Below are 25,157 nucleotides of genomic sequence, written 5' to 3'. Positions count from 1 at the left end.
GGTCTATTGATAATTGGGGGTGACTTCAACTCAGTCTGCTCTGGCTCCCTGGACCGCCAACCGCCGAGAGATCTCCGCAGTTCCCAACTGTGGTTGCCTTCCTTTCTTGACTCCTTGGGGTTGTTGGACAGTTGGCGGTTACTACATCCCGTGCTCCGCCATTTCTCCTTCCTTTCGAGTGCCCATGGTAGCCTTTCCCGTATAGACTACGTCCTTACCTTAGCTGCACATGCGTCTGCCGTGTCTGAGGCCCGTTTTTTGGCACAGGGTATTTCTGACCACTCCCCGTTGCGGGTCTCGTTTGATTTTAACATCGTCCTGTATTGCCAGGAAATCCGTGCCAGCACCAGGGGGGAAAACTCGGTCCCAGCCATCGGGGAAAGGTTACCGCATTAACGCCCACGCAGCGCCCGGTCTCTCCCAGCCATCAGCGCTCCTCTGACACCAGCGCGACAGCGGAGGAGGGGAGACCGAGGGGCAGGAGAGACTTCATCTCCCAAGAGCCCTAGCGCTGTGCAGCTGACGACGGGGGATGACGCGCCAGGAGGCGCCTTGAAATTAACACTGACCTCCGCGTCGCGGGAGCGCGCGGGAGCCGTGCCGGGCTAAGCCCGGGCAAAGGGCGGGCCCTCTGTGGCCCTCAGTGGACCGAACAGGACGGGACGGGCCACCCCCCTTGTTATCTCTGCAAAAGGAGGTATAGTGTACATACTATAACTTAACTTTGATCGTAACATCATTACTGCCATTGTGATCATGCCCTGTAAGGGGGGAACAAGCCCAGATGCGCAGGGGTGTCAACCGGGGCAAACGCACCAAATGCTTACCACAAGCTCCCGGCCAACTGTGCATGTTACAGACACAATCTGCCCCTGTTACTCCCCATCTAGTACATTATCTCCTCCACTAAATTCCCCAATAATGCAGAATCCCTCGCCATGGGGTGAGCTAAATAGACTATGTAAAACAAAATATGTCAGTGTAGACTCACCCTTCTTCGCCAACGGCACCCGTATTACAAATACTAAAGGCAGTTTACAGGAAACCCCCTCTCTATTGAATAAAGTCAATACACAAGCCTCCGTACTTTCATGGTTACTACCTGTCAATAGAGATAACATTGAGGACAAGGCCGAAAGGACTCAATCAAAACCTCATACACCAACTGTTACTCCCGTGACGCCCGTTCATAATCCCCCTACCATCAAGGAGACTGATGTCAAACTGGACGAACCAATATCTTATTCCCAGATCTCCCTTTTGACTCAGATTGAACAACTTGTTAAAACCATCATTTCCCCACTAACAGAACAAATCAACGCTATAGGGGAAAGGCTCTTAGGTCTCGAGAACAAAATCACGGCCATCCTGAAACCCACTGATAATCCTGTAAACTCGAACCGATCCCAGCCAACCATCACTTATCCACCAGCTAAGCTCCCTGCTATCCTTAAAAGTAAGCAAGCCACTCCATTATTTCCTATCATCCCAGGGTCAACTACTTTTAAAGCTCCTTCCAAACCTGTTATATCAAGGCCCCTAGAGGCCAAGTCAGTACGTATTGCACCAAATATACACCTCCCGCCACAAGCAGCGCCATATGTGTCCGTCCTCACTGGAGTGCCACCACTTGCGTTGGGAAAAACTGAGAGCCAGCTGGATCTAATGAACAAAGTTATATTCTGGTTAGGAAGGAATAGACCCCTACCACCAGACAAAGACGGCGGAATCCTGTCTGTGAGAAGGGTGGGCTGGTTGGGCCGTCTACCAAAAAACATTTCAGGGGATTTGGTTCTGGTCAGATTCAGGAATCAGAACATTGCATCATATTTAAGATCTTGTCCAGCCCTAGAGGGGGATGGTCCAATACAGACTTGGGACTTACATGATTTCTATCCCTGTACGCCAAATATCCCCCGATTAGGAACAACAACAGCCTACCACCACCCGCTGGGTGGGGAAGCCCAGGTACCCAGTGGTACTAGTTTCCGTGTTGCCAACAGATGGTTTTCACCGCACAATTGTCGCAACTTTTGAGCTCACTCACTTTAAATGACAAAATTGTGTATCTTTATTCAAGATAGGGATAAACCCTTTGAAAATATGTCTCACCGCCGATTTTTGAGGTTTAGGACTATGTCGTTCTTGAACGTGAAGTTATGTTTGTGTTGAATGTATATACTTATTTTAATTACTGTTATCTCTGTATGCTTTTATGATTTTAAGAAAGAAAATCGAATAAAGCTACTATTCATTCATCATTCACATCGTCCTGTCTGACCGGCCGGTGGCGGTTAACCCATGGTATTTCCGTAATCTCAAGACCCGTGCACTCCTTGCTAAGGCCATTGACCTCTACTTCTCGGAGAATGTGGGCTCGGTTGGCTCGGCTATTACCTTGTGGGAGGCATTCAAGACTGTGTTAAGGGGTGAGGCTCTTGCTCTCATTGCGGAGGCCAGGCGAGTCAGAGATGCCGACCTTACATGTATTGAAGATGAGGTTTTGCGCCTCGAGTCCCGACTGGGACCTGAGCCCGACCCCTCTCTTCTACATGCCCTTTCCCTTAAACAGACGGAATACCATGATCTCGCCACTAATGCCGCCCTTACCCTGGCCAAGGAACAGCAGGGTCGTATCTACGACGTTGGGGATAAAGCTGGGAAACTGCTGGCTTGGCTGGACAGGCGCGAGATGGCTAGCCGCGTGGTGCCTGAGATCTTGGGCGACGACGGGGTCGCCGTCACGGACCCAAGTGCTATCGCCGAGTCCTTTGCTGATTATTTCCGGGGTGTCTACACTTCCAACTCAGATCACTCCGAGGCTAACTCGGCTGCGTTCCTCTCAACGATTGACCTTCCCTGTCTCTCTGAGGAGGACCGTGCCGACTTAGATCGAGACATATCCGCGGACGAGATCGCCTCGGCGATCCGTGCACTAAGGTCGGGTAAAGCGACTGGCCCTAATGGTATTCCGGTCGAGTTATATAAAATTCGACCGGATTTGGTATCCACGCACCTGCGGACTATGTTTTTGAAGGCACTGGGCGAGGGCCTCCTCCCCTTAGATCAGAGACTGGCCACCATTGTGGTTATTCACAAAGAGGGGAAACCGAGAGACGTGTGCCGATCCTATCGCCCTATCCCTCTCCTCAATGTAGAGCCTAAGATCCTAGCCAAACTGCTTGCTAATCGATTAGTTGGGGTCATCGGTGATTTGGTGCACCCGGACCAGTCGGGTTTCATTCCCCGCCGTAACACTGCCCTCAACCTGCGCCGGCTCCACGGTGTTATGGCCAGAGCTCACACCCTTGAGGAACTGGCGGTGCTTGCTTCTCTTGATGCTACGATGGCTTTTGACTCTCTTGAGTGGAGCTATCTCTGGGCGGTGTTGGCGAAGCTTGGATTTGGTCCGGTCTTTGTGAGTTGGGTGCAACTCCTTTACACTTACCCGCTGGCTAATGTCACAGTTAATGGCCGCGTGTCGGCGTCCTTTGCCCTTCACCGAGGTACCAGGCAGGGTTGCCCCCTGTCGCCTCTCCTGTTTGCCCTGGCTCTTGAGCCGCTTGCGGCCATGCTACGCACACACCCGGACTTACATGGCATAACCTGGGCTCCGGGCTTTGAAGATAGAGTTTCCCTGTACGCAGATGATATTCTCCTCTATCTTACTTCCCCCTGCAAGTCGATCATTGTGGCATGCGACGCGCTCAGGCTTTTTGGACGCCACTCTGGCCTGGTCATCAACTGGGCCAAGTCGTCTCTATACATTCTAAAGGGGGACACACCGCGCCTCCCTAGAGGCTGCAATATCCAGATGGCCGGACAGGGCTTTAAATACCTGGGAATATACATTTCTGGTAGTTCCAAGGCGAGATATGACTATAATCTGCTCCCCCCTCTCCAGCGACTGCGGAGAGACGTGGATAGCTGGCGCAAGCTCCCGCTCTCTCTCCTGGGCCGGGCAGCATTGTTCAAAATGATGTCCTTGCCCAGGTTCCTGTATGCCTTACAGAACACTCAGGACCCGGTTCCGGCCCGCTATTTCCGGGAGATTGAGAGTTTGCAACGGGCCTTGCTCTGGGATGGTCGGTCTCGTGTTGCCATCCAGAAACTCACGTTACCGTGGTACGACGGAGGTATAGCCCTACCGGATGTACGTCGGTACTATTGGTCCTCCCAGCTCACTGCTATCAACCACGGCTTCTATGGCCCTATTGCTAGTCCAGGCTACGCAATGGACAGGTGGCTCTTACGCGGTGGCAACTACTATCGTGCCCTGTATTCTAGATCCTTCGATCGGCGCCTGTCAGGCCCGACCAAGGCAGCGGTTCACGTTTGGCGGACGATCACTAAAGCGCAGGGTTGGCAGGGCAGACTGACCAGGTTCACCCCACTGTACGACTCTGAAATTTTGGACAGGCTGTGGCACACCAAAGGCTTCGACAAATGGGATCTCATAGGCATCTCCAGGGTAGACGATATGGTTATTAAGGGCGAAGTCAAGACCTTTCCTCAACTGCAGTCCGAATTCCGTTTGGGCGCTTCAGAGTTTTTCCGCTACGCCCAGCTGAGACACGCATTGCTCTCTGCCAAGCGGACGGAGGGAGAGATCCCCGAAAGCTCCCCCATAGAGGACAGGATACTGGATGGCCATATGCCTGACAGTGCTATTTCCCTGTCCTATAAGAAATTGATTAATGTTCGCACTGATCTCCTCCTGTGCTTGCGAGACCAATGGACGGCGGACGGCCTGGAACTTGACGATGAGGACTGGCAGAGTGCAGTGTCCTCCCCTAAGGAGGTCGCTATCTCCTCACGCCTCCGACTGGTACAATTCAAAATCCGTCACCGGGTTTATGTCACCGGCCCTCGGCTTTTGCATATGGGATTCTCGCCCGATGGCCTTGGTCGTCGAGGTTGTGGTGCTCTTGCAACCTTTTTACATATTCTGTGGGAATGCCCCGTCATTGCCCCCTACTGGGCGAGAGTGCACCGAATCATGGGAGAGGTGACTGGTGTGGTGTTGGCTGCAGAGGCGCGGAGGTGTCTCCTTAATGTTTGGGAACCGTCTGACCACAACACTGCGCAGACTCGTTGGGTGACATTGGGCAATATGGTTGCCAAGCGTGATATTGCTCAGAAGTGGGGTGCAGCTACAGCCCCACTGGTGGTACAATGGAAAGCCAACATGGATTGGTGCATGTTCCGAGAAAAGACGGTCTATGTCGCCAGGGGGAGGCCTCAGACATGGAATAAAGTGTGGGGGGCATGGAATGCGTACAGGGGCGATGTGTGCCTGCCGCCGGAACCTGTCCCTCTGGATGAACACTTATCACTGTAACCTGTGACACCAGCTGTTCTTTGCTGTTTGTACTTCTCCTGCTTCCCCCCCCCTCCCCATCCTACCATTCATTCTTTTTATCGATTCTCTGCCTGTCCTCCTCTGCCTTTTGCCGACTCCCTGACGTCTCTGTTGCTCCATTGCCACTCTTACGCGCCTCTTGGCGTTTCTTTTCTTGGTTTAGTTCTCTTTCTTCAAAAAATAAAAAACAACCTGCAATGTTCTGATGTAAATCACCTTGCACTTTTCTCCTCCTGATTCTATGCTGCCTTGCCTCCGGGATGTTAGGCTGAATAGCTGTGTGCTTTTTTATAATAAAGGTTTTAAAAATGTTAAAAAAAATATATATATCCAAGTATTAAAGCTATTGGCTAAACCGTACCCTGGTTCACTAGGGTTGCAGGGAGTGGATTAAAATGTTTCTTAGACTGTTGTACGGTTAAGGGAAGGTCAGTGTCAGAATGTGGTGGAGGAGGAAGAGGCAGGAGGCGTATTAGCAGTAGGAAAATGAATAGAGAAAGGTACAGCAAAGTCATTGGTCCATGGAAGAGTAATGGCAAAGGTCAAATAAATACTGCTAAAAGCAGCAAAATAGGGTCTAGTAGAAGACTGGCTAAGGTGTGGAAGTGGGAACGTATTGAGATATGCAAAGGGTCAAGTACATGTACAGACAACCTTTGTTGTTGGAATGCAATGGATTAAGAGATTAAATCACCTAAAACTGAATGCTAAGAAGCTTTTATGGCAATTAGATTGAAAAAGTCCTGCAGGAGGGATAAGAAATTGGCACTAGGGTATTGTGGTCAGTAAATGAGTACACAAGTGAGAGTGTTAAAGGGGGAGATGGAAAGATTACTTCCTAAGGTTATGGCCATGGATAGTCAGCTTGAAGATGTGTGTGATACTTATAGCAAGTTGTAGAAAACCATGACCTATCCACATCCATGCCTAGAAATATGATCGACTCATAGAAGCTTGTATAAAAGGTGAACTGCTGCAGAAAGGTTAGGGGAGGAGCAATCATGGAGCCAAGTTTCAGTAGAAAATCATATCAATTTTGTGGTCTGAGTGAAACTTGTAGATTTGAGTTTTGTGTCTTGGTAAAGAGCAAGTATTGAGAAGGCAACAAAGCAAGCCGGGAGGACGCACCAAGGGAGAGTGAGCAGTGGAACCCTCAAAAAGAGGGTGGGCAGTAAGATGAAAGGGGTGTATGTGGTAGTGGCAGAGTGGTCCTGTAAGGATCCCAGCATGCACACTTAACAATAGCTGCTAGGGTTTGGGGAGGGTTTATCTAGCGCTAAAAGTCCAGCAGAGACAAGAGATCGTAAGATCTACAGTATGAAAGTAGGGCAGACTAACCGGCCCTGGAGGTAAGCCGGTGGGTGCAAACGGGCTTGCCTTTGACGTACATTTGGTATACCAAAAACTGCCACACTAGCGTCTAAACTGCAGTGGAGTTTCGGGCTGCGGTCAGTGATCTTGATGCAGCCTTGGTCTGAACAACCCATTTTGAGTCCCAGTCACAAACATACTGTCAGTTATACAAGTCTTCCTTACTGGATCTGGCTTTGCTGCTATTACGTTAGCCTCTTTATTCATTAGGGAGCTACATAAATGCACTGCTTCCTAAGTATGTGACCAAACAAACTGGCAAGGGGCGACCAATCGGTCCCCCCGAACGTATGGCAGAGTACCACGATCCCCCCGGGAAGCCATCTTGGGCGGGAGGCAAGTCTCGGCTGGTATGCCCGAAGCGGCGTAGCCGGGGCGCGCCTTTTCCCGCCCTAGAGTGGGTTGGCCTAGACACTGACGCGGCTGGCCACGCCCTTGGGGCAGGCAGGGGCGGGTTTACGCCCGACCTGAAGACGGATAAAAGGAGGAACAAGACCAGAAAGCATCCTCTTGTTCCTGTGCTCTGAAGCTGCACCTCCTCGCTGCACGTGAGCTCGAGACGGAACGAAGAGCCATTTTTGAACGTTGTAATCTTTCTTGTTTGTTTTACAGATACTCTGTCGGGGAATGCTGAAGAAGGCGGGAAAACGATTGACTACCGAACAGATGCTACGTGTTCTCATGAAGGAGATGGCCGACCTAAAGAGGCGGATGGATAAAAACGAGGAAGGGGGCCCGAAACGTCCTTTGGAAGGAACGGCCCCGGGAGGAAAAGGCAAGAGGCCCAGGAGAGGAGCAGCTGGGAGAGATACCCCGGGTCCCAGTGTCCCACTCGAAGCACCGACTCCTGTGCCGGAGGAAGGGAATCCGATTCCCGTGGTGGTCACCCCCGTGTCCGGGGAAGATATGCCGCCCGAGCTGGCAGCACAAGTAGCAGCGTGGTTGGGTAAAAGTAGCGAGGGCGCCACGGCTGTCGACGCGCAGGTGTTAATGTAGCAACTGCGGGAAACTCGTGAAGCAGCGAAGGTATCCGCGCCGGCTGTAGCCGTAGAGAAGCCACAGGGGACGGTTGTAGTCGCAGAGACGGCGTCCAGTTCAGGTAAGCGGCCATTGCCGGTTGCGAGGGAAGAGTCGGCACCCTCTCGAAGGGAAAGGTTGGGTCAGCATGTTCCTTTGGCTATTAAAGAAAGGATATGGGCAGGGGAATATGTGAACATCTTCTCGTTGCTTACTGATCACTATGAAATGGAGCATGTTAAAGGTCAGAAGGAGCTCATGCATCCGAGTGTTTGGCGCGCAAAGATGGCCGCCTTTAAGGTTAATGAAAACATTGGCAATTGGGGTAAGGCATGGGGAATTTTCACATCGATCTTGGGGGAACGGAGGCCCGAATTGCTACCCGAATTGCCGAGTTATCAGTCACGGATCATGGGGTACTCGGTATCACACGAGGGTAATCATTGGTTTTGCTATGATAATCTTTTTAGAAAAGCAAAAGAACATGATAAGAACTTAACTTGGGATTGCTATGATTCTGTGTCCTGGTCCAAAATGAAGGAGACTGGTATGTTGAAAGTGCCATTAGTAGGGAGCAATGTGGGCGAATCCTCCCGTCAGTATGCGGGGACGCCTTTTCGATCAGGTACGGGTACCGACAATCACTCGAGGCCTACCGGTAATACAGGTAAAAAGGGGGTTTGTTGGAATTTTAACAGGAGTAAATGTACTAGGCCCCAGGGATCGTGCAAATTTAAACACGAATGTAGTGGGTGTGGGCAATCATCCCATCCCGAGTCCACGTGCAGAGCCAAAACGGGTGATAACGGAGGTAGAGGAGGTGCCAAACAGGTCTAACATAGTCCGAGGGGCGCCTTTACCTACCCCGATTGATACCTTGGCAATGATTCCCTGGCTCAGTGAATACCCGGATCGTGCTTCTGCTGGGGTGTTGCGGAACGGGTTTTCATATGGTTTCCGCATCCCAGTGGGGGACTTTCAGGGTGTGGAAAAATGCAAAAATCAGATATCGGTCTTGCAGCATACGACCGTGGTACAGGAAAAGATCCGGAAGGAGGTTACTCGAGGTCGAGTCGCCGGTCCGTTTAGTGTACCCCCGGTGGCTAAATTTGTCTGTTCGCCTTTAGGAGTGGTCCCTAAGAAAGACCCGGGTGAGTTTCGGCTGATACATAATTTGTCAGCCCCTCGTGGTCTTTCCGTAAACAAAGCGATAGACCCGGAAATGTGTTCGGTACGGTACGCATCTTTCGATGAGGCCGTGGCCATTTTGAATCGCCTGGGGCCCGGGGCGCTGATGGCAAAATCTGATATCGAGTCAGCGTTCCGGTTGCTCCCGGTACATCCAGACGATCAGCGTCTACTGGGTTTCATGTTTCAGGGTCAGTATTATATGGATAGGTGTATGCCGTTGGGATGCTCAATTTCTTGTGCCTATTTCGAGAAATTCAGTAGTTTTCTACAATGGGTCTTCACAAAGAAGACGGGTCTTCAACATGTGATGCATTATCTCGATGATTTTTTGTTCCTGGGGGCAGCCGGGGATCCGGAATGTGGGCAAGCTTTGGCTGCATTTTGTGTTTTAATGAATCAGTTTGGCGTGCCATTGGCACCAGGTAAGACGGTGGGTCCTTCGACTTGCCTCGAGTTTCTGGGGATCGAGTTAGACTCCGGAGAAGGTTGTTTCCGTTTACCAAGTGATAAAGTGTTAAAGTTCAGGACATCCTTGCAAATGTGTTTGAGTGAAGCTAAGGTTAGGCTGCAGCAGTTGCAGCAGTTAGTGGGCCAGTTGAATTTTGCCCTGAGAGTTATACCTATGGCCCGCCCCTTTTCCCGTTCGATCGCTCAAGCCATGGTCGGATTGAAGGAGGGCCATCATCGCACGAGGCTCTCGGCCGAGGTACGCCAGGACATGCGCATTTGGTTGGCATTTCTGGCTGATTTCAATGGTCGAGTCGTCTGGAATAAACCAGCCGTGTCCTCTGAGGAGCTGGGGCTGTGGACAGATTCGGCAGGGAGTATAGGTTTTGGTGCCATTTTCGGTGCTCGATGGTCTGCACAAAAATGGCCGGCATGGTGGCATAACAGTGGGCTGACAAGTAACATTGCCTTCCTGGAACTTTTCCCCATTTTCGTGGCCCTGAGAACGTGGCCCGAAGGGTTCAGAGATCACTCTGTGGTATTTTGGTCTGACAATATGACCGTGGTTGAGTGTATCAATAGTCAGGCAGCACGATGCAAATGGGTTTTGAGACTGCTCAAGGAAATCGTATTACTGTGTATGCAACTGAATGTGTTATTCAAAGCAAGACATGTCCCTGGGGTAATGAACCAGGCGGCTGATGCCCTTTCTCGTTTTCGTATACAGGCCTTCTGGGGTTTTCTGCCCACAGCGGACCCGGAGCCGGCACCCTTTCCCGAAGATCTTTGGTCTCTCGGTGCCCCGAACTTCGTAACCTCGTGGGAGAGAGTTTAGCACCCAGGACGAGGAAGGCATATGAAGGGGCGTTCCGGTCCTATTTAGCCTTTTTGGGGACTGCTAGAGAGGAGCTTTGGGGCCAGGAGGAAGGGGTTGTGAACTTTCTGATGTCATTACATCTGGCAGGGAAAACGGTGGCCACGGCCCAGAGGCATCGGGCTGCCATTTCCTTTGTTGCTAGGGCTCATGGGATCCAGGACCCGACAGCGTCTTTCGTTGTGCAAAAAGCGCTACGTGGGTGGCAACGCCTTGAGGGTCGCAGAGTGGATGAGAGGCGCCCGATAGGTTTGGATAGGTTGGCCCAGTTATTATCCGGACTCCCTACAACATGTTCGTCTCAGTTTGAGACCGTGTTATTCCGAGCCGCTTTTACGCTGGCATTTCATGGGGCTATGCGGGTGAGCGAATTAGTGGCAAGGAACAAGCAGGATGTGACGGGAGGACTGTGCGCAGAGCACGTTCAGATCAGGGGGGAGACGATGACTGTCTCATTTGTGAGGTCCAAAACCGACCAGAGTGGGACGGGTGAATGCATAATTATACGCAGGATTCCCGGGTCGTCCATGTGCCCAGTGAAGTGTTTAGAGGATTATTTAACACAAAGGGTGGCATCATGGGGGGGGACCTTGTTGAGACACGCGGACGCCACCCCACTGACAAGGTTTCAGTTTCAGCGGGTGCTTGCGATGTCGATTACAGCTGCGGGCTTGAACCCGGGCGAATTTGGGACCCATTCATTTCGGATAGGGGCTGCTACTGAGGCTACAGCCAGGGGTCTGAATGTGGAACAAGTTAAACGTTTGGGGCGTTGGTCCTCCAATTGTTATAAAAGGTATGTGCGTTTGCACATGTTGTGAAGCTGTAATGATGTACTCACGCTTCCTGTTTTTGTTTGGTTTTCAGTTACGCAAGCCTACGAGGCGGGGCGGACTATGCAGTCGACCCAACACGGGCCAGCGGTCAGACATCACCGGCTGTTAAAAAGGAGGTGTGGGTCGTGGGCCACTCATACGTGAGGCGTGCCGCGGACGTATTCAAGGCAGGTGACATGGTGCACGTGGCTGGGGAATACGGGTACAGTGTGTCCTTCTACGGAAAGGGCGGTCTCTGTATTGACCAGTTTCAATCATTTTTCGAGGGTTTGCTAGGGCGGACGAGGTCACCGCCGTCTGTAGTCATAGTACATCTTGGGGGCAATGATCTGGTCACCACTGGTAGACGACTTCTCCTGGAGGCGATGCTTTCCACTGTAAGTTGGTTAGCAAGGAGAGTTCCAGGGTGCACGATTGCGTGGTCCCATATGATCCCACGAAAAGTGTGGCGGGGGGCTTTTTCGGTTTCTGCTTTAAATCATTCTGTGCGGAAAATTAATAACAAAGTAAGTAGGTTGTTCCGTTCCAATGCACTGCATTCTATCGCGCATGGATGTATTAATGATGACAGTATGTACTTGGGGGATGGTGTTCATTTGTCTCGGATGGGGAATGAGTTACTCATAGGGGACTTCATAGCTTGGCTGAAGACGTTAAACATGACCTTTAGGTAGGAGTGTGGTGGGGGGTCCGGATAGCCGGTCAACTATCCGGACCTGTGGCGGTAAGGTCATGATCGGTGAGCACTAATTGGAAGATCCCTAGGAGTGGGCGTCACCCATTACGGATGGGGGCGCTCGGGGGAGGTGGCCATTGGCCCCTCAACGGGGAGGCGGTCCCTTCTAAGGATGGGTCGCCGAAAGGAAATGGAAGGCGGTCAAGGCCCCTTCATGGATAGGAGGGGTTACAGCCCCCTCCTGGGGAATTTCCCGGGGCCAGTGCGTCTGCGACGGCAGATGTGGTAAGTTGTGTGGGGTTTGGGGGGGGGTCTACGCTACCTTCTAGATACCTCACACGAGTCCTCGTACGACCTTTAAGTGGCGTCGAGTTTTATTGGGGCCCCCGTCAAGTCAAGGGAAATTGGTAGATGCACTTGAGGTATGCCTCCGTGCCGCCCCTCTCAAGTGAGGGGGATATGTCTGGGTTAGGGATCTTGACACCGGTTACGACCTTGCCCTTGGCCCTTAAACGTTAGGATGTACAATTTCAAAAGTTAAGTAAATATTTGGTAGGATGTTAGTTCGGCTAGGAGAACCTTTGTACTAGAGGATATGTTAAGGTTAGCCAAACATCGCAATGTGGTAATGAAATTGTACATAATATGAAACTGTTTATTTTATGTTTTAATTTTGTTTCATATTTTAATAAATACGGCCCGGGAGGGTCACTCCCTCCCGTCTCCAAAAACTTCAGAACTGTTTCCGGTTTCCCATCCTTGGGGATTGTGTTGAGAGGGGGTGGCGGGTATCTCAGCCATATGGCAAGGGGCGACCAATCGGTCCCCCCGAACGTATGGCAGAGTACCACGATCCCCCCGGGAAGCCATCTTGGGCGGGAGGCAAGTCTCGGCTGGTATGCCCGAAGCGGCGTAGCCGGGGCGCGCCTTTTCCCGCCCTAGAGTGGGTTGGCCTAGACACTGATGCGGCTGGCCACGCCCTTGGGGCAGGCAGGGGCGGGTTTACGCCCGACCTGAAGACGGATAAAAGGAGGAACAAGACCAGAAAGCATCCTCTTGTTCCTGTGCTCTGAAGCTGCACCTCCTCGCTGCACGTGAGCTCGAGACGGAACGAAGAGCCATTTTTGACCCACCCACCAGCCCCTGAAGACAGCGAGTGGTTTTAAATAAAGTTTGATTGATAATTCTGATTTTCGTTTACAGGTTGCGGTATTATCATGAATATTTTGAGTATGCAATAAAGAATGATCGTTTTGTGTTATGTTTTGCAAATAAAGTGATTCTGCTTTAGTGTTCATCAGTAGGCATGCTTTGAATAAAGTTGTTGTTGCTACTGTCTGTTATATTTAGTCTTTAGTTATTTAGTTATCATTGTCGTATTTATTTTGGTCGGGCGGTAAGGTCATGATCGGTGAGCACTAATTGGAAGATCCCTAGGAGTGGGCGTCACCCAGTACGGATGGGGGCGCTCGGGGGAGGTGGCCATTGGCCCCTCAACGGGGAGGCGGTCCCTTCTAAGGATGGGTCGCCGAAAGGAAATGGAAGGCGGTCAAGGCCCCTTCATGGATAGGAGGGGTTACAGCCCCCTCCTGGGGAATTTCCCGGGGCCAGTGCGTCTGCGACGGCAGATGTGGTAAGTTGTGTGGGGTTTGGGGGGGGGTCTACGCTACCTTCTAGATACCTCACACGAGTCCTCGTTTGACCTTTAAGTGGCGTCGAGTTTTATTGGGGCCCCGGTCAAGTCAAGGGAAATTGGTAGATGCACTTGAGGTATGCCTCCGTGCCGCCCCTCTCAAGTGAGGGGGATATGTCTGGGTTAGGGATCTTGACACCGGTTACGACCTTGCCGTTGGCCCTTAAACGTTAGGATGTACAATTTCAAAAGTTAAGTAAATATTTGGTAGGATGTTAGTTCGGCTAGGAGAACCTTTGTACTAGAGGATATGTTAAGGTTAGCCAAACATCGCAATGTGGTAATGAAATTGTACATAATATGAAACTGTTTATTTTATGTTTTAATTTTGTTTCATATTTTAATAAATACGGCCCGGGAGGGTCACTCCCTCCCGTCTCCAAAAACTTCAGAACTGTTTCCGGTTTCCCATCCTTGGGGATTGTGTTGAGAGGGGGTGGCGGGTATCTCAGCCATATAATCAAGAGCTGCTTGCCCACTTCTTCCACGTTCAGGGACATTATATCAAGCAAGGGAGCCAATACTCCTTCCCTGTTTTGTTGAGTCTTTTTACTCCTTAGCTGAGCTGAGAGCATCACTGAGACTTCCTTCGGGCTCTGGAGTGAAGGGTACTGTGCCATGTAACATTTAATGTAGAAAAAAAGAAGAAGCTAATACTAGGGAAGAATTTTCAGGGTATTTTGCCAATTCGCTTACAGTCAGAGAAGCAAATGAATTCACACTTTTACCCTCATGACAGAAAGTTGCTTTGGTTTTCGGCAACCCTTTCCTTTAAAATTAACTGTGTGCTTCCCTGCAACTAGAAAACAGATAGGACATGTACCTAAAACCTTAAAGTATGTTGTGGTCATAGATCATTAGAAGGGAAAAAAACTAAAATATTGTGAAAAGGATAAAACAACTCACAATGTAATAACCTATCTAAAACTTGCCATTGAAAGAAAATTCAGCTGGGATTAGCCATATGGAATGAAGCAAACATAGTCATCGAGTCACAATCTCTATGAGGGTGCCCACAATGGGATGAGAACTTCCTCTTATACAAAATTTCGAAAATGGGGTCAAATTCAGGTTTCTTCACTTCAATTATGCCACAACAGAAAAATTAGCCCAACTTGCAGCAGCCCTCTAGGAAAACTCCAGCCTTCCCTATACTTTAATTTGTCTTCACTGAGGTTATTGACACCAGTCCAATACTACACAAATCTTGAACCATTCATTTCTCAAATAAGGTGATTAAAATTTACTATATAACCGACACAGCAAAGGGAGTTTTCAAATAGTAAAAAACCTGTATAAGGAAAGAATCCATCAACAGAAAATGTGTTGGTACTTCTTATTATGTTTGCTTTGTCCACTGATGGTCTTTGTTGCACCAAAATCATGCAACAGTCTGCATCTTACACAATGATATATCAAATACAATTAAAAAAGTCGGACAACCCACCTTGTTTGAATCTCCCACCGATAGTGGTCCTGGGAGACACTGGCAATTTCCTCCTCTCGCATGCTACAGAGACAGCAAACCTCTTCTTGCAACTCCATTCTTCTAGGAAGGTCTTGAAAAGTGTCTGATCACTTGCCACATCAATGATTGTAAAGTTCTCAGAACTGGAGGGCACTGGTGGCGAACCCTGTGACAACTTCAAGGAAAAATCAGCATCTATGATCGAGTTGTCTTGTGGGGAGTCCTGTTTAGGCTTTCCTCTTTCTGGTTGAATGAAATGCACATTTGACCGTTGATGGCCTAGGATTTCATCTACATGTTTTAATGTATTGGATTTGACTGCTTTTACAGATGATATGGCAATTATATTAGAGGTACCAGCATCTGGAGTTAGACAGACAAGTTCATTTCTGTTGTCCAGCTCATGTGCTGATTTCCTATTGTTCTCTGCAAACGACAACGGTGTCGAATTTTGACTGGGAGGGGCCAAGCTCTCCAAATTTGTGTCAACACTTGGGAGATTTTGTTCTACTGCAAGGAAGCAAGAAAAAGACTGCTTTGCTGGAAGTGATTTCATGACAGTACCCATGCCATCTTTAACACTCTTGGTGGCTACCTGTCTAGAACACACCTGTTCAGGCTCCACTACAATTGGTTTACTAGCTGACTGGTCAGGCCACTGATCTAAAACATCTTGCATGCCGGGGGTCAAGTCGAAAGAATTATCTGACCACAGAGCTGGGCTAACTTGTTTATCCACAGCAAACATGACTGTCTGAGGCCCTTCATTGCTTTCTGCACCAGACCGAAGAGCTGGGCTACCAAGTTTACTCACACCATCTTGGATTGCCTGAGACTCTCCATCACATGCCACAATGTCCTTAGGTGTCACTGTTTTTGATTCAATGTGAATGGGTGACGGGACACTTGGCTTATGTGCAACTGTGGGCACTGAACTGTCTCCAGTAGCGGACATTTGGAAAGTATCTGCAAATATGAGCGATATGTCATTCCACTGTGTTGGGTGCTGTGGGCCCGCCTTATTCAGAGTGGCAGATGGTAACGTCTCAATGGGTCTTTCACTTTGTGCCTTTTGTAGTGCAAGGGCAGTACAAAAGCTGGTAGATGGCTCTGTGCGGGGTACTGTGCCTTTACCTGGTAACTCTGAGTCAGGGTTCTCTGTTTTTTCATGTGGTGATGGGTCCTCAGTAAAACTGTCGAACAGAAAACTATCACTCATGTTCAGGAGAGTATCAGTTTCTAGGCGACTATCTGCATTAGTCGCTGCTACATTGCTATGCTGGATGTTCCTCGGAGAAGCACCTTTGCGAAGAACTGGCGAGGCACTCTCCTCTATTAAATCTTGGCTATGATAAGCCTGTAAAAAACTCTGGAGTTGTGTGTCAGTCAGGGATACATCCTTTTCTTTAAGCCAAGAACTTCCTTCTTTAGATTTAAATAGAGTCAGTAATAATTTAGGGCTTCCTGGTGCCATTTCATTAATGCAGCTGGGATCAGCTGGTTGCTTTACAGCACTTGAGGTCACCTGCTGGAAACTGTCCATTTTGTTAAATGCTGTACTTGGAGCCGCACCAACATATCTAATGTCCTCAGTTTGTAAAACGCTGGTGCGACTTTCTTTCAGTAAGCATTTTTGTTCAGGCACTGCTGCCAGCTTTGTGCCTTTCACTCCCTGTTGTCCTCCAAATTCTGATGCCACCTGCTGCTGAATTATGTTTTCTGTCTGAGTATCCAACTGGAAACTATCTTCAAATTCTCTGGGCGTTGAATACAGGTCTGGAGATTTGTTTTTTTCAGCAGAGAAAGCATTTGGTTGCCTTTCCGCTCTGGAGCTATTGATGAGATTTCTAGGATCCCCATTTGCTCTTTTACTTTCTTTTTGGAACAGATATTGATCATTGCTGTTTGTGCTACTTTGACCTTCTCTCCCCTTATCCAACTGGGCACTATCTCCAACTCCAACATACTTGTGTGTGATTAGCATGTGGTTAGCTGCCTTCACATTCCTCAGGTCCTCACTGGCAAATGCTGGCTTGACAGTCATTTGCCTTGATTCTTGATCGGTAAATTGATGCGTTTCGGCCAATTCTGCGTGGACAGTCTCGGAGTTTCCTGCAGCCAAAGCATTGCCTGCTCTTATATGGTTCTCTGAATTCTTACACATATACTTTGCATTGTCACTGCTTTCAGATACAACAGCTGTTAGTTGATTATCTTTCAGCTTGTTAGCGTTTGAAAGACCAGAAACAGAATGTTCTGTTTGTAGTTTCATTGTTACTGCCTTGCTCTGGAATGCACATTCAGAGGACTGTTGAGATGGCGCCACCCATGTTTCCAAAATAGGATGCTTATTGACTGCTAAAGTCCTCAAAACAACGCTTTCATTCACATTTTGAAGCACAGTTCTTTCATCTGATTTACTACAGCTGGGAGCAGAATCCATATGTAGCTTTTTATCCGATTTACTACAACTGGGAGCAGAATCCATATGTTGCTTTTTATCTGATTTACTACAACTGGAAGCAGAATCCATATGTGGCTTCGTTGAAAAACTGTCTGTCTTTTTCATTTTCACATCATTTGGTGCTGTGAAGTTACTCTTGCCTTCAGACAGGTTTGTATCAGATGTTCTATTGAGCAGTGTAGAGGTAGAAATGTCTTGCGGTCTACTTTTAACTTCTGATTTACTACAACTGGGGACACAGTCCATATTTGATTTGGATGTGTAAGTGCCTAACTTTTTCTTTGGTAATGTCTTTGGTGTTTTAAAAGCACTTTTGTCTTCAGGCCGGCTTGTCACAGGTGCTTTGTTAAGAAGAGAAGAGGTAGGAATGAATTTTGCAGCCCCACACAGGGATAAACTTTCATTATGGTCAGCTCTGGGCTCTGTACTATTTTTCCCACAGGAAATATCCTCTTTAGAGAAAGAAGGGTTGGCTATGTTCTCTTTGCCCCTAGGGCAAGTTGATCTTTTTGCTTCTCCATCCAACAAGTCGTCCTGAAAAACTCCAATTTCTATACCTTTAGAGGAATTTGCACAAGTAGGATTCACACTTGATATTGTACTAGTAGCTAGAGTGTGTTTATCTACCTTGTGCTCAGTATGGCGCAGACCGTGTGAATCTTTCTTCGCTTTCTCAAGCACAATATTCTCTTTTTTCTTGCGGCGGCGTTCTGCAGCTTTGGGTACGCTTTCAGCACTTGCTCCTTTGTGTCTGCCATCCTGCACAATGTCCGGTTCCACACTGCTCTCAAAAGATGTATCAGTGGAGGTGTCAGAGTCCACTGAGGAGTCTGGGTTCCACTCCACGCCCATCTTGGCTAGGTCCTCCTGCAGGAGTCTTCTAGCCTCATCCACAATGAGCTCTGCAGCTTCCCGCTCGGTCAAGGGCTTTTTCCCCGACACCCATATACAACGTGTGTTGCGCCGCTCCTGGGCAGCCTCTTCATCCTCATCCACTGCCCTACGGGCACTGTTGGAAGTAAGACATAAAGTATGAGAATCACATACCAGATATTGAGTAATAAAAAAATTAAGCAAATTCAAGCCATGCATATTTAAGCAAAAATATCACATGTTGCAGTTCTATGAATGTTCAGTTACACATAATGGAAGGTGCTAAAGTAAAGGGGAAATTGGTTGTAAGGTAAAGGAAGGGGGGGGGGAGAGTAATTTGTAATTTGTAACTGGGTTTTGTATCGCGCCAACTCACCGACAGGTCTCAAAGCGCCACTGACCAAGTACACATATCTTGGTCTCACATAGTGAGACCAAGAGTCTCACTATATGAGTTGCTACTCACTTGTAATACACTGAATGAAACACTTAACCTCTGCTGCTTGTAACACACCTAAAGAAGATTTCTTGGGGGAGCTCCCACTTTTCACACTAAGCAAGTGTACACGGTAAATGAAGGCAGGCAAGAGGTCTACAATACAGTGCCCAGTGCTAGCTTAACATTTTAATTCTGAAATGCCAAAATCTGTATCTTTTTTCCAGTATCAGTCAATGTTGAACAAATGCTTACAATACCAACTGTGGACTAACAAAGAGTGTTAACCACATTGCTTTAAAATAGGAACTATTTCACAACAGCATTTCAAGTGAAGAGGTCAGTGTACTCAGGTAAGGCAACTTAAGCATCTACAATAATCATTTATTGTATTGTAAACGCATTTATATAGCGCTTACTACCCCTGACGAGGCGTCAAAGCACTTTTTCGGCGAGTAGCATGCTACTCCGGGACCCATAGAGGATTAGTGTTGAATTAGTATAGTGAAACATGCAAGTACATTTTAAGCGTTGTATAGGTTAGTCAGTTATTTGGATTTGGAATGATAGCAGGAAGGATAGAGGAGGAAAAAAGGTTTGTATTTATATAGTGCTTGTTACCCCTGATGGTGTGAAGAAGCACGCTAATCCGGAAGCCCATAAAGGATTAGTGGTGAATTAGTATGGTGAAATATGAAAGTTATTTCAGTGGTGGATATTAGTCAGTTATTTGGAGTAAGAAGGATAGCAGAAGGATAAAAGGGGAAGAAAGGTTTGCATTCATATAGCACTAGTTACCACTGATGGATGTGGAAGCACTTTTCTGGGGAGTAGCACACCACTTCGGAACTCATAAAGGATTTGTGTTGAAAATTAATATAGTAAAATATGAAGTAATTTGAGTAGTGGATATGTTATTCAGTTATTTGGGTAGAGAAGGGTAGGTGGCGGGATAGTGAAGGGAAAGAGGTTTGTATTTATATAGCGCTTGCTACCCCTGATGGGGTTTTGAAGTGCAAGTAGCACGCTACTCTGGAACCCATCAGGATTAGTGTTGAATTAGTATTATGAAACATGAAAGTAATGTTAGAGGCGGATATGTTAGTCAGGTATTTGGATTGAGAAGGGTTGGGGAGGGGTAGAAAAGAGGGAAGAGTTTAGAAAGGTGGTTTTCTGATTTTTTTATTACTTCCAGTTTGTCAACTTATAATTGTTCAAAACTTTTCTTAATTTAAAATCACAAAGCATGTAACCAATTGCTCAGCGCCAAGACACCCTTGGTTATTCGGCCGCTTAAGAAATGTATTAACAAACTACAGCTACCTAAGAGTCATCATTAAGAACTTTAGTAAACCAGTACTTTAACTTGTTGCTTTAAAGCGTATACAATTATATTCTTATATAATTTACTCCAAACTAATTTAAATATTTTTCTATCTCACCCAGCAATAATTGGGTTACTTTCTCGATGACCAACTTGTTAGGTACTCCTTCATGACTTAACACAGCCTCAAAAAATCAATCACAAGCTCAGTGCTATTCACGCTTCAGACAACTTAGAATGGTAATCTATCACTACCACAGGGTGATGTAATTGCCAGGATATAGTAAATACCTCCTGTTTCACGTTTTGTACGAGGAAATGATGAATATCGCGCAGAAGGGGTATTTAACTAGGCCTTTTCCTCAGGTAAATTTGGCCAGATGTGACCTGCTGAAATCCATCAGAGGAAATCAGCAGAGGAGCAATAAATACTGAACAACTCTAAACAGTGATCCCTGCACAAACATAGTTTTGCACAAGAATTGGAAGTCTATCAAATAAAATTAAATGAAAAGTACTATACATGCATGGCACATTACAATGTGGCCAAAACCAGTCCTTATGACATCCTGCTGAAATGGTATGAGCTTCAAGTGTCACATTAAATGATATGAGTGCTTATGAAGGAGGAGGTCATGAGTAATGCTTAAAAAAGACAACGTACCTTTACACCAACATTCTACCTTTATTCTGAAGTTTGTAGCAGTCCAACCAGATGTTAGTATGCACATCAGACAGGTCCAAACGCATCCACAGCAAACACTGGCCTTTCACTTCAAGAAAACTGATGGCAACCACTTGAAACTCTTGGTTCCTTGTCGAATCTTGACACAACAGCCCCGCTCTTTGGCTTCGCTCATTGCTTAGTGCCATTGTATCTTATGTTCAAGTAGTTTAGCAAAGTCCTTCAAAATGACTTTGTGATGGGAAAGAAAAAATCTCTTTCCCTTCTGTAATGCTGGGTTTTGTGGCTACTCTATCTACTGACAGACACCTGACCTTGTAAATCTCTACAGGTGCAAGAATGGACCAGAAAGCTTGCAAAAACACCTGCCTGCCAGTGACAATTGTAGAAGAACAGCTTGAGTACATGGACTTTGCAGAAAGGGTGAGAGCAGTCAGGATGTCATTCACCAACAACTCAGATGGAAGACCAAACCTTCGCAGCTGGTTCCACTCAATCATCATGCAAGGACGTGTAGAGTGTGGGAGTTCAGATACAATACTCTGCGACGCTGCTGGGACAGCACATTCTCCAAAATGGAAGCTGAAGAGGAGGGCGGGTGCTGAGGGTCAGCAGATTTGAGAACAATATACTCCTGACCAAATCTGGGACTCAGCTGTGCTCGGTCCTGCCTCACTTTCTCCAGGACCCATGAGATCAGCAGCAGAGGTTGAAATACATAAAAGTGTGCAAGACCTCATTAAAGGCAAAAGGTGTCCCCTAAAAACACTCAAGAAAGAAGCTCTAGAGCACTAAAAGGAGAACACTGTGTTCAGAAGTAGCAAAAAGGTTTGCCAAGGGAGCACCCCATTAGGAGAAGATACTCCGAGCCACCTCACGATGTAGAAGCCACTCAGAACCTGCAAGATGACAGCTGAGCCTGTCCGCTGTAATGGTGAGGGACCCTAACGAAGGTCCAGCCGCGACCACAGCCTCTTAGGCTCCAGAGAAAGGGCACATGACCTCACTCCACCCTGCTTGTCGCAGTACCATGGATTGCAACATCTGGATCAACCAGCCCTCTGAGGCAGTAGGATGGCATACTACTCCATGGGAAACCAGAAACCTCTGATCCCCATGTTGTTTAGGTGACTAATCCAAACTAAAGTAGATGCACCCATCACCATCGTCTCCGGAGAAGGAGGGGAGAACAGCATGCCACGGGTTAATCTGGCATTCAACATCCACTGCTGAATGTCCTGTGCTGCCTTTACAGGGATCAGAATCATGCTCTTGAGGCATCTCCAATTCTGTGGCCATTGCAGGCGAATAAACCACTGAAGTCCTGCATCTGGTATTGAGCCTGGAGCACCAGGAGGATGAACAATGCAAGCACAAGCAGTCTTATAGACATCCCAACAGGGCAAAGATGGGACTTGAGTGCAACAATGCAAAATCCAAAGTAGTTAGCAACCACACCATTGCTTGAAGTGGACCAAGACAAGCTGTGGTGAGCCCACCTTTAATAGCTTGATATCGTGGTATGGCAATCTGTCGATCTTCGACCTGCGAAGATGGGCCAGTAGCACCAACATGACCTTCGCAAAGACCCAAGGGCCAATGTTAAGCCTAAGGGTATGATGGTGAACTGGAAATAATAGGACTCCGCAAAAAAGTGGAGATACAATATGTGGGCCTGCAGGATTGGCACATGAATGTATGCATCCTGCAGGTCACTATACTGGGTTAAAATAGGTTTACTGCCGAACAATGCAGCACCATCAAAGGTCTTGTCTGTAGGAGTGGTTTATATGTCCCAAAAGACCCTGCGGCATACATCCAAGCATGAAGATATAATGACAATAGTGACTCGCTCCTCTCTCTCGGGCTGAGTGGTCGCTCCCAGTGTCCCTGGCGACATTCGGTATCGTTGTGCTGCGTTGCTGATTGAAACTGCCTAATAATCATTGCCTGCTGTCTGCCTGGTTGCCGCTTTGCGTTATATGCACTTTTTGCCTGAAAAATGTAACTTTCATGCTGTTTGCGCGTTGTGCCCCAAGCGCTCTGCTGTGCTGACCCCCACGCTGCCATTTTGTTTGTTGTTGTCGTCCTCTGGAGCCCGCCCCGCCTCCCAGCTGAGCCGCCCTCCCACTGACTAGAAACAGCGCTCCCTACCTGAAAGCGCCGTGACTCGCTCCTCTCTCTCGGGCTGAGTGGTCGCTCCCAGTGTCCCTGGCAACATTCGGTATCGTTGTGCTGCGTTGCTGATTGAAACTGCCTAATAATCATTGCCTGCTGTCTGCCTGGTTGCCGCTTTGCGTTATATGCACTTTTTGCATGAAAATTGTAACTTTCACGCTGTTTGCGCGTTGTGCCCCAAGCGCTCTGCTGTGCTGACCCCCACGCTGCCATTTTGTTTGTTGTTGTCGTCCTCTGGAGCCCGCCCCGCCTCCCAGCTGAGCCGCCCTCCCACTAACTAGAAACAGCGCTCCCTACCTGAAAGCGCCGTGACTCGCTCCTCTCTCTCGGGCTGAGTGGTCGCTCCCAGTGTCCCTGGCGACATTCGGTATCGTTGTGCTGCGTTGCTGATTGAAACTGCCTAATAATCATTGCCTGCTGTCTGCCTGGTTGCCGCTTTGCGTTATATGCACTTTTTGCCTGAAAATTGTAACTTTCACGCTGTTTGCGCGTTGTGCCCCAAGCGCTCTGCTGTGCTGACCCCCACGCTGCCATTTTGTTTGTTGTTGTCGTCCTCTGGAGCCCGCCCCGCCTCCCAGCTGAGCCGCCCTCGCCCCTCCCCCTCCACCATCCATATATGACCACTGCATTAACGTGCAGCGTCCACGCGCAGCGACCGCGCCCAATACGCGCCGAAGGTGCGCCAAAGGTAAGCCCGTCTACGCCCGTCCGCGCCTGGACCGCGCCCAGCGCCAGAGCCCCTGGTCCTCGTAATGCCCACCCCTCCCGCATTACTTACGATGCCACCACCCTCCTAGCCCTCAACCCCGGCCGCTCCCTCACCTGCGCCCAAGCCGCTCCTGGACACACCCATGGACCCTTTTCCTGCAACTCCTGCAAGTTCGACGGCACCAAGAACAACTCCCCATCCACGAACACACAACAGATATCCGATCCCAACCACCTACAATGCATCCTGCTCAACACCCGCTCGGTCCACAGACACGCCATTGACCTCTGGAATCTACTCGATACCATCTCTCCGGACATCGCCTTCCTAACAGAAACATGGATGAACACCTCCTCAGCCCCAGACATCACCATTGCCATCCCGGAAGGCTATAAGATCATTCGCAAGGACCGCACCGGCCACACAGGAGGAGGCATCGCTATCGTCCATAAGAAATCCATCCATATCTCAACCAGCTCAGACATCAACCTCGCCAACTCTGAACACCTTCACTTCCAGATCCACATCGACCCCAAGACCACACTCAGAGGCACCCTCCTTTACAGGCCTCCAGGACCCCGCGCACAATTTAGTGAAGACATCACGGACTTCATCACTCCACACGCGCTCCCCTCCGAGGACTACATCCTTTTGGGAGACCTCAACTTTCACCTTGAAAAGAACAACGACCGCAACACCACCACCCTTTTGGACAACCTCGCAAACCTCGGACTTGAACAACTTGTCACTACCCCCACCCACATCGCAGGTCACACACTCAACCCCATCTTCACTTCCAGCAAGCATGTTTCCTTCAGCCACACCACAGCTCTCCTTTGGACTGACCACAGCTGCGTTCACTTCACCTACAACAAGCCTACATCCAACAACCACCCCCGACCCACATTGCAAAGAAACTGGAACAAAATCACCATCGACCAGATCTCCTCATCGCTTCTTCAAAAGCCCCCCGCCCAATCCTCTAACCCCGACCAAGCAGCCACCAACCTCACCCAATGGCTATCCAACAGCGCCGACCTCCTAGCACCACTGAAAAAACGACAAATCAAACTAGGCAGCCAGAAGGCCTCCTGGTTCAACGATGACCTTAAGAAATCCAAGAAATTATGTCGCTCCCTCGAGAAGGCCTGGAAAAAAGACCCAACCACCAGCACCAAGGACGCCTTCAAAAAAGCCACCCGCATACACCACCAACTAATCCGAAATGCTAAGAAAGCAGCCTTCAAGGACCGTCTAGATAACAACGCCCACAACAGCAAGGAATTATTCAACATCGTCAAGGAATTTACCAACCCATCAGCCAACTCCAACGACATCACCCCCTCTCAAGCCCTCTGCGACTCCCTAGCCTCATTCTTCTACAACAAAATCGCAGACATCCACAACAGCTTCGACAACCAACCCGGAGATCAACCCACCCACTCCCCTGCAGGACCCCTTGCCCCCCTGAACATCCTCAATGACTGGAAGCCAATCTCTACTGAGGACACCATCCGTCTGATGAACTCTATCCACTCAGGATCCCCCACAGA

General features: G+C 48.6%; 1 protein-coding gene across 1 annotated transcript in view; it reads right to left on the bottom strand.

Moving 5' to 3' along the window:
• Window positions 1-25,157, bottom strand: part of POLQ (DNA polymerase theta) — a 415,163-nt gene that overhangs the window by 199,747 nt on the left and 190,259 nt on the right. Inside the window, exon 17 of the mRNA XM_086935619.1 lies at window positions 14,915-18,408. Within this exon, the coding sequence (XP_086791745.1) occupies window positions 14,915-18,408 (3,494 nt within the window). The remainder of the gene's footprint in view (window positions 1-14,914; window positions 18,409-25,157) is intronic.

The sequence above is a fragment of the Lissotriton vulgaris genome, chromosome 8 (assembly GCF_964263255.1).
Source record: "Lissotriton vulgaris chromosome 8, aLisVul1.2, whole genome shotgun sequence".
Classification (NCBI taxonomy): domain Eukaryota; kingdom Metazoa; phylum Chordata; class Amphibia; order Caudata; family Salamandridae; genus Lissotriton; species Lissotriton vulgaris.
This window is presented reverse-complemented; position numbering and strand designations above follow the sequence as displayed.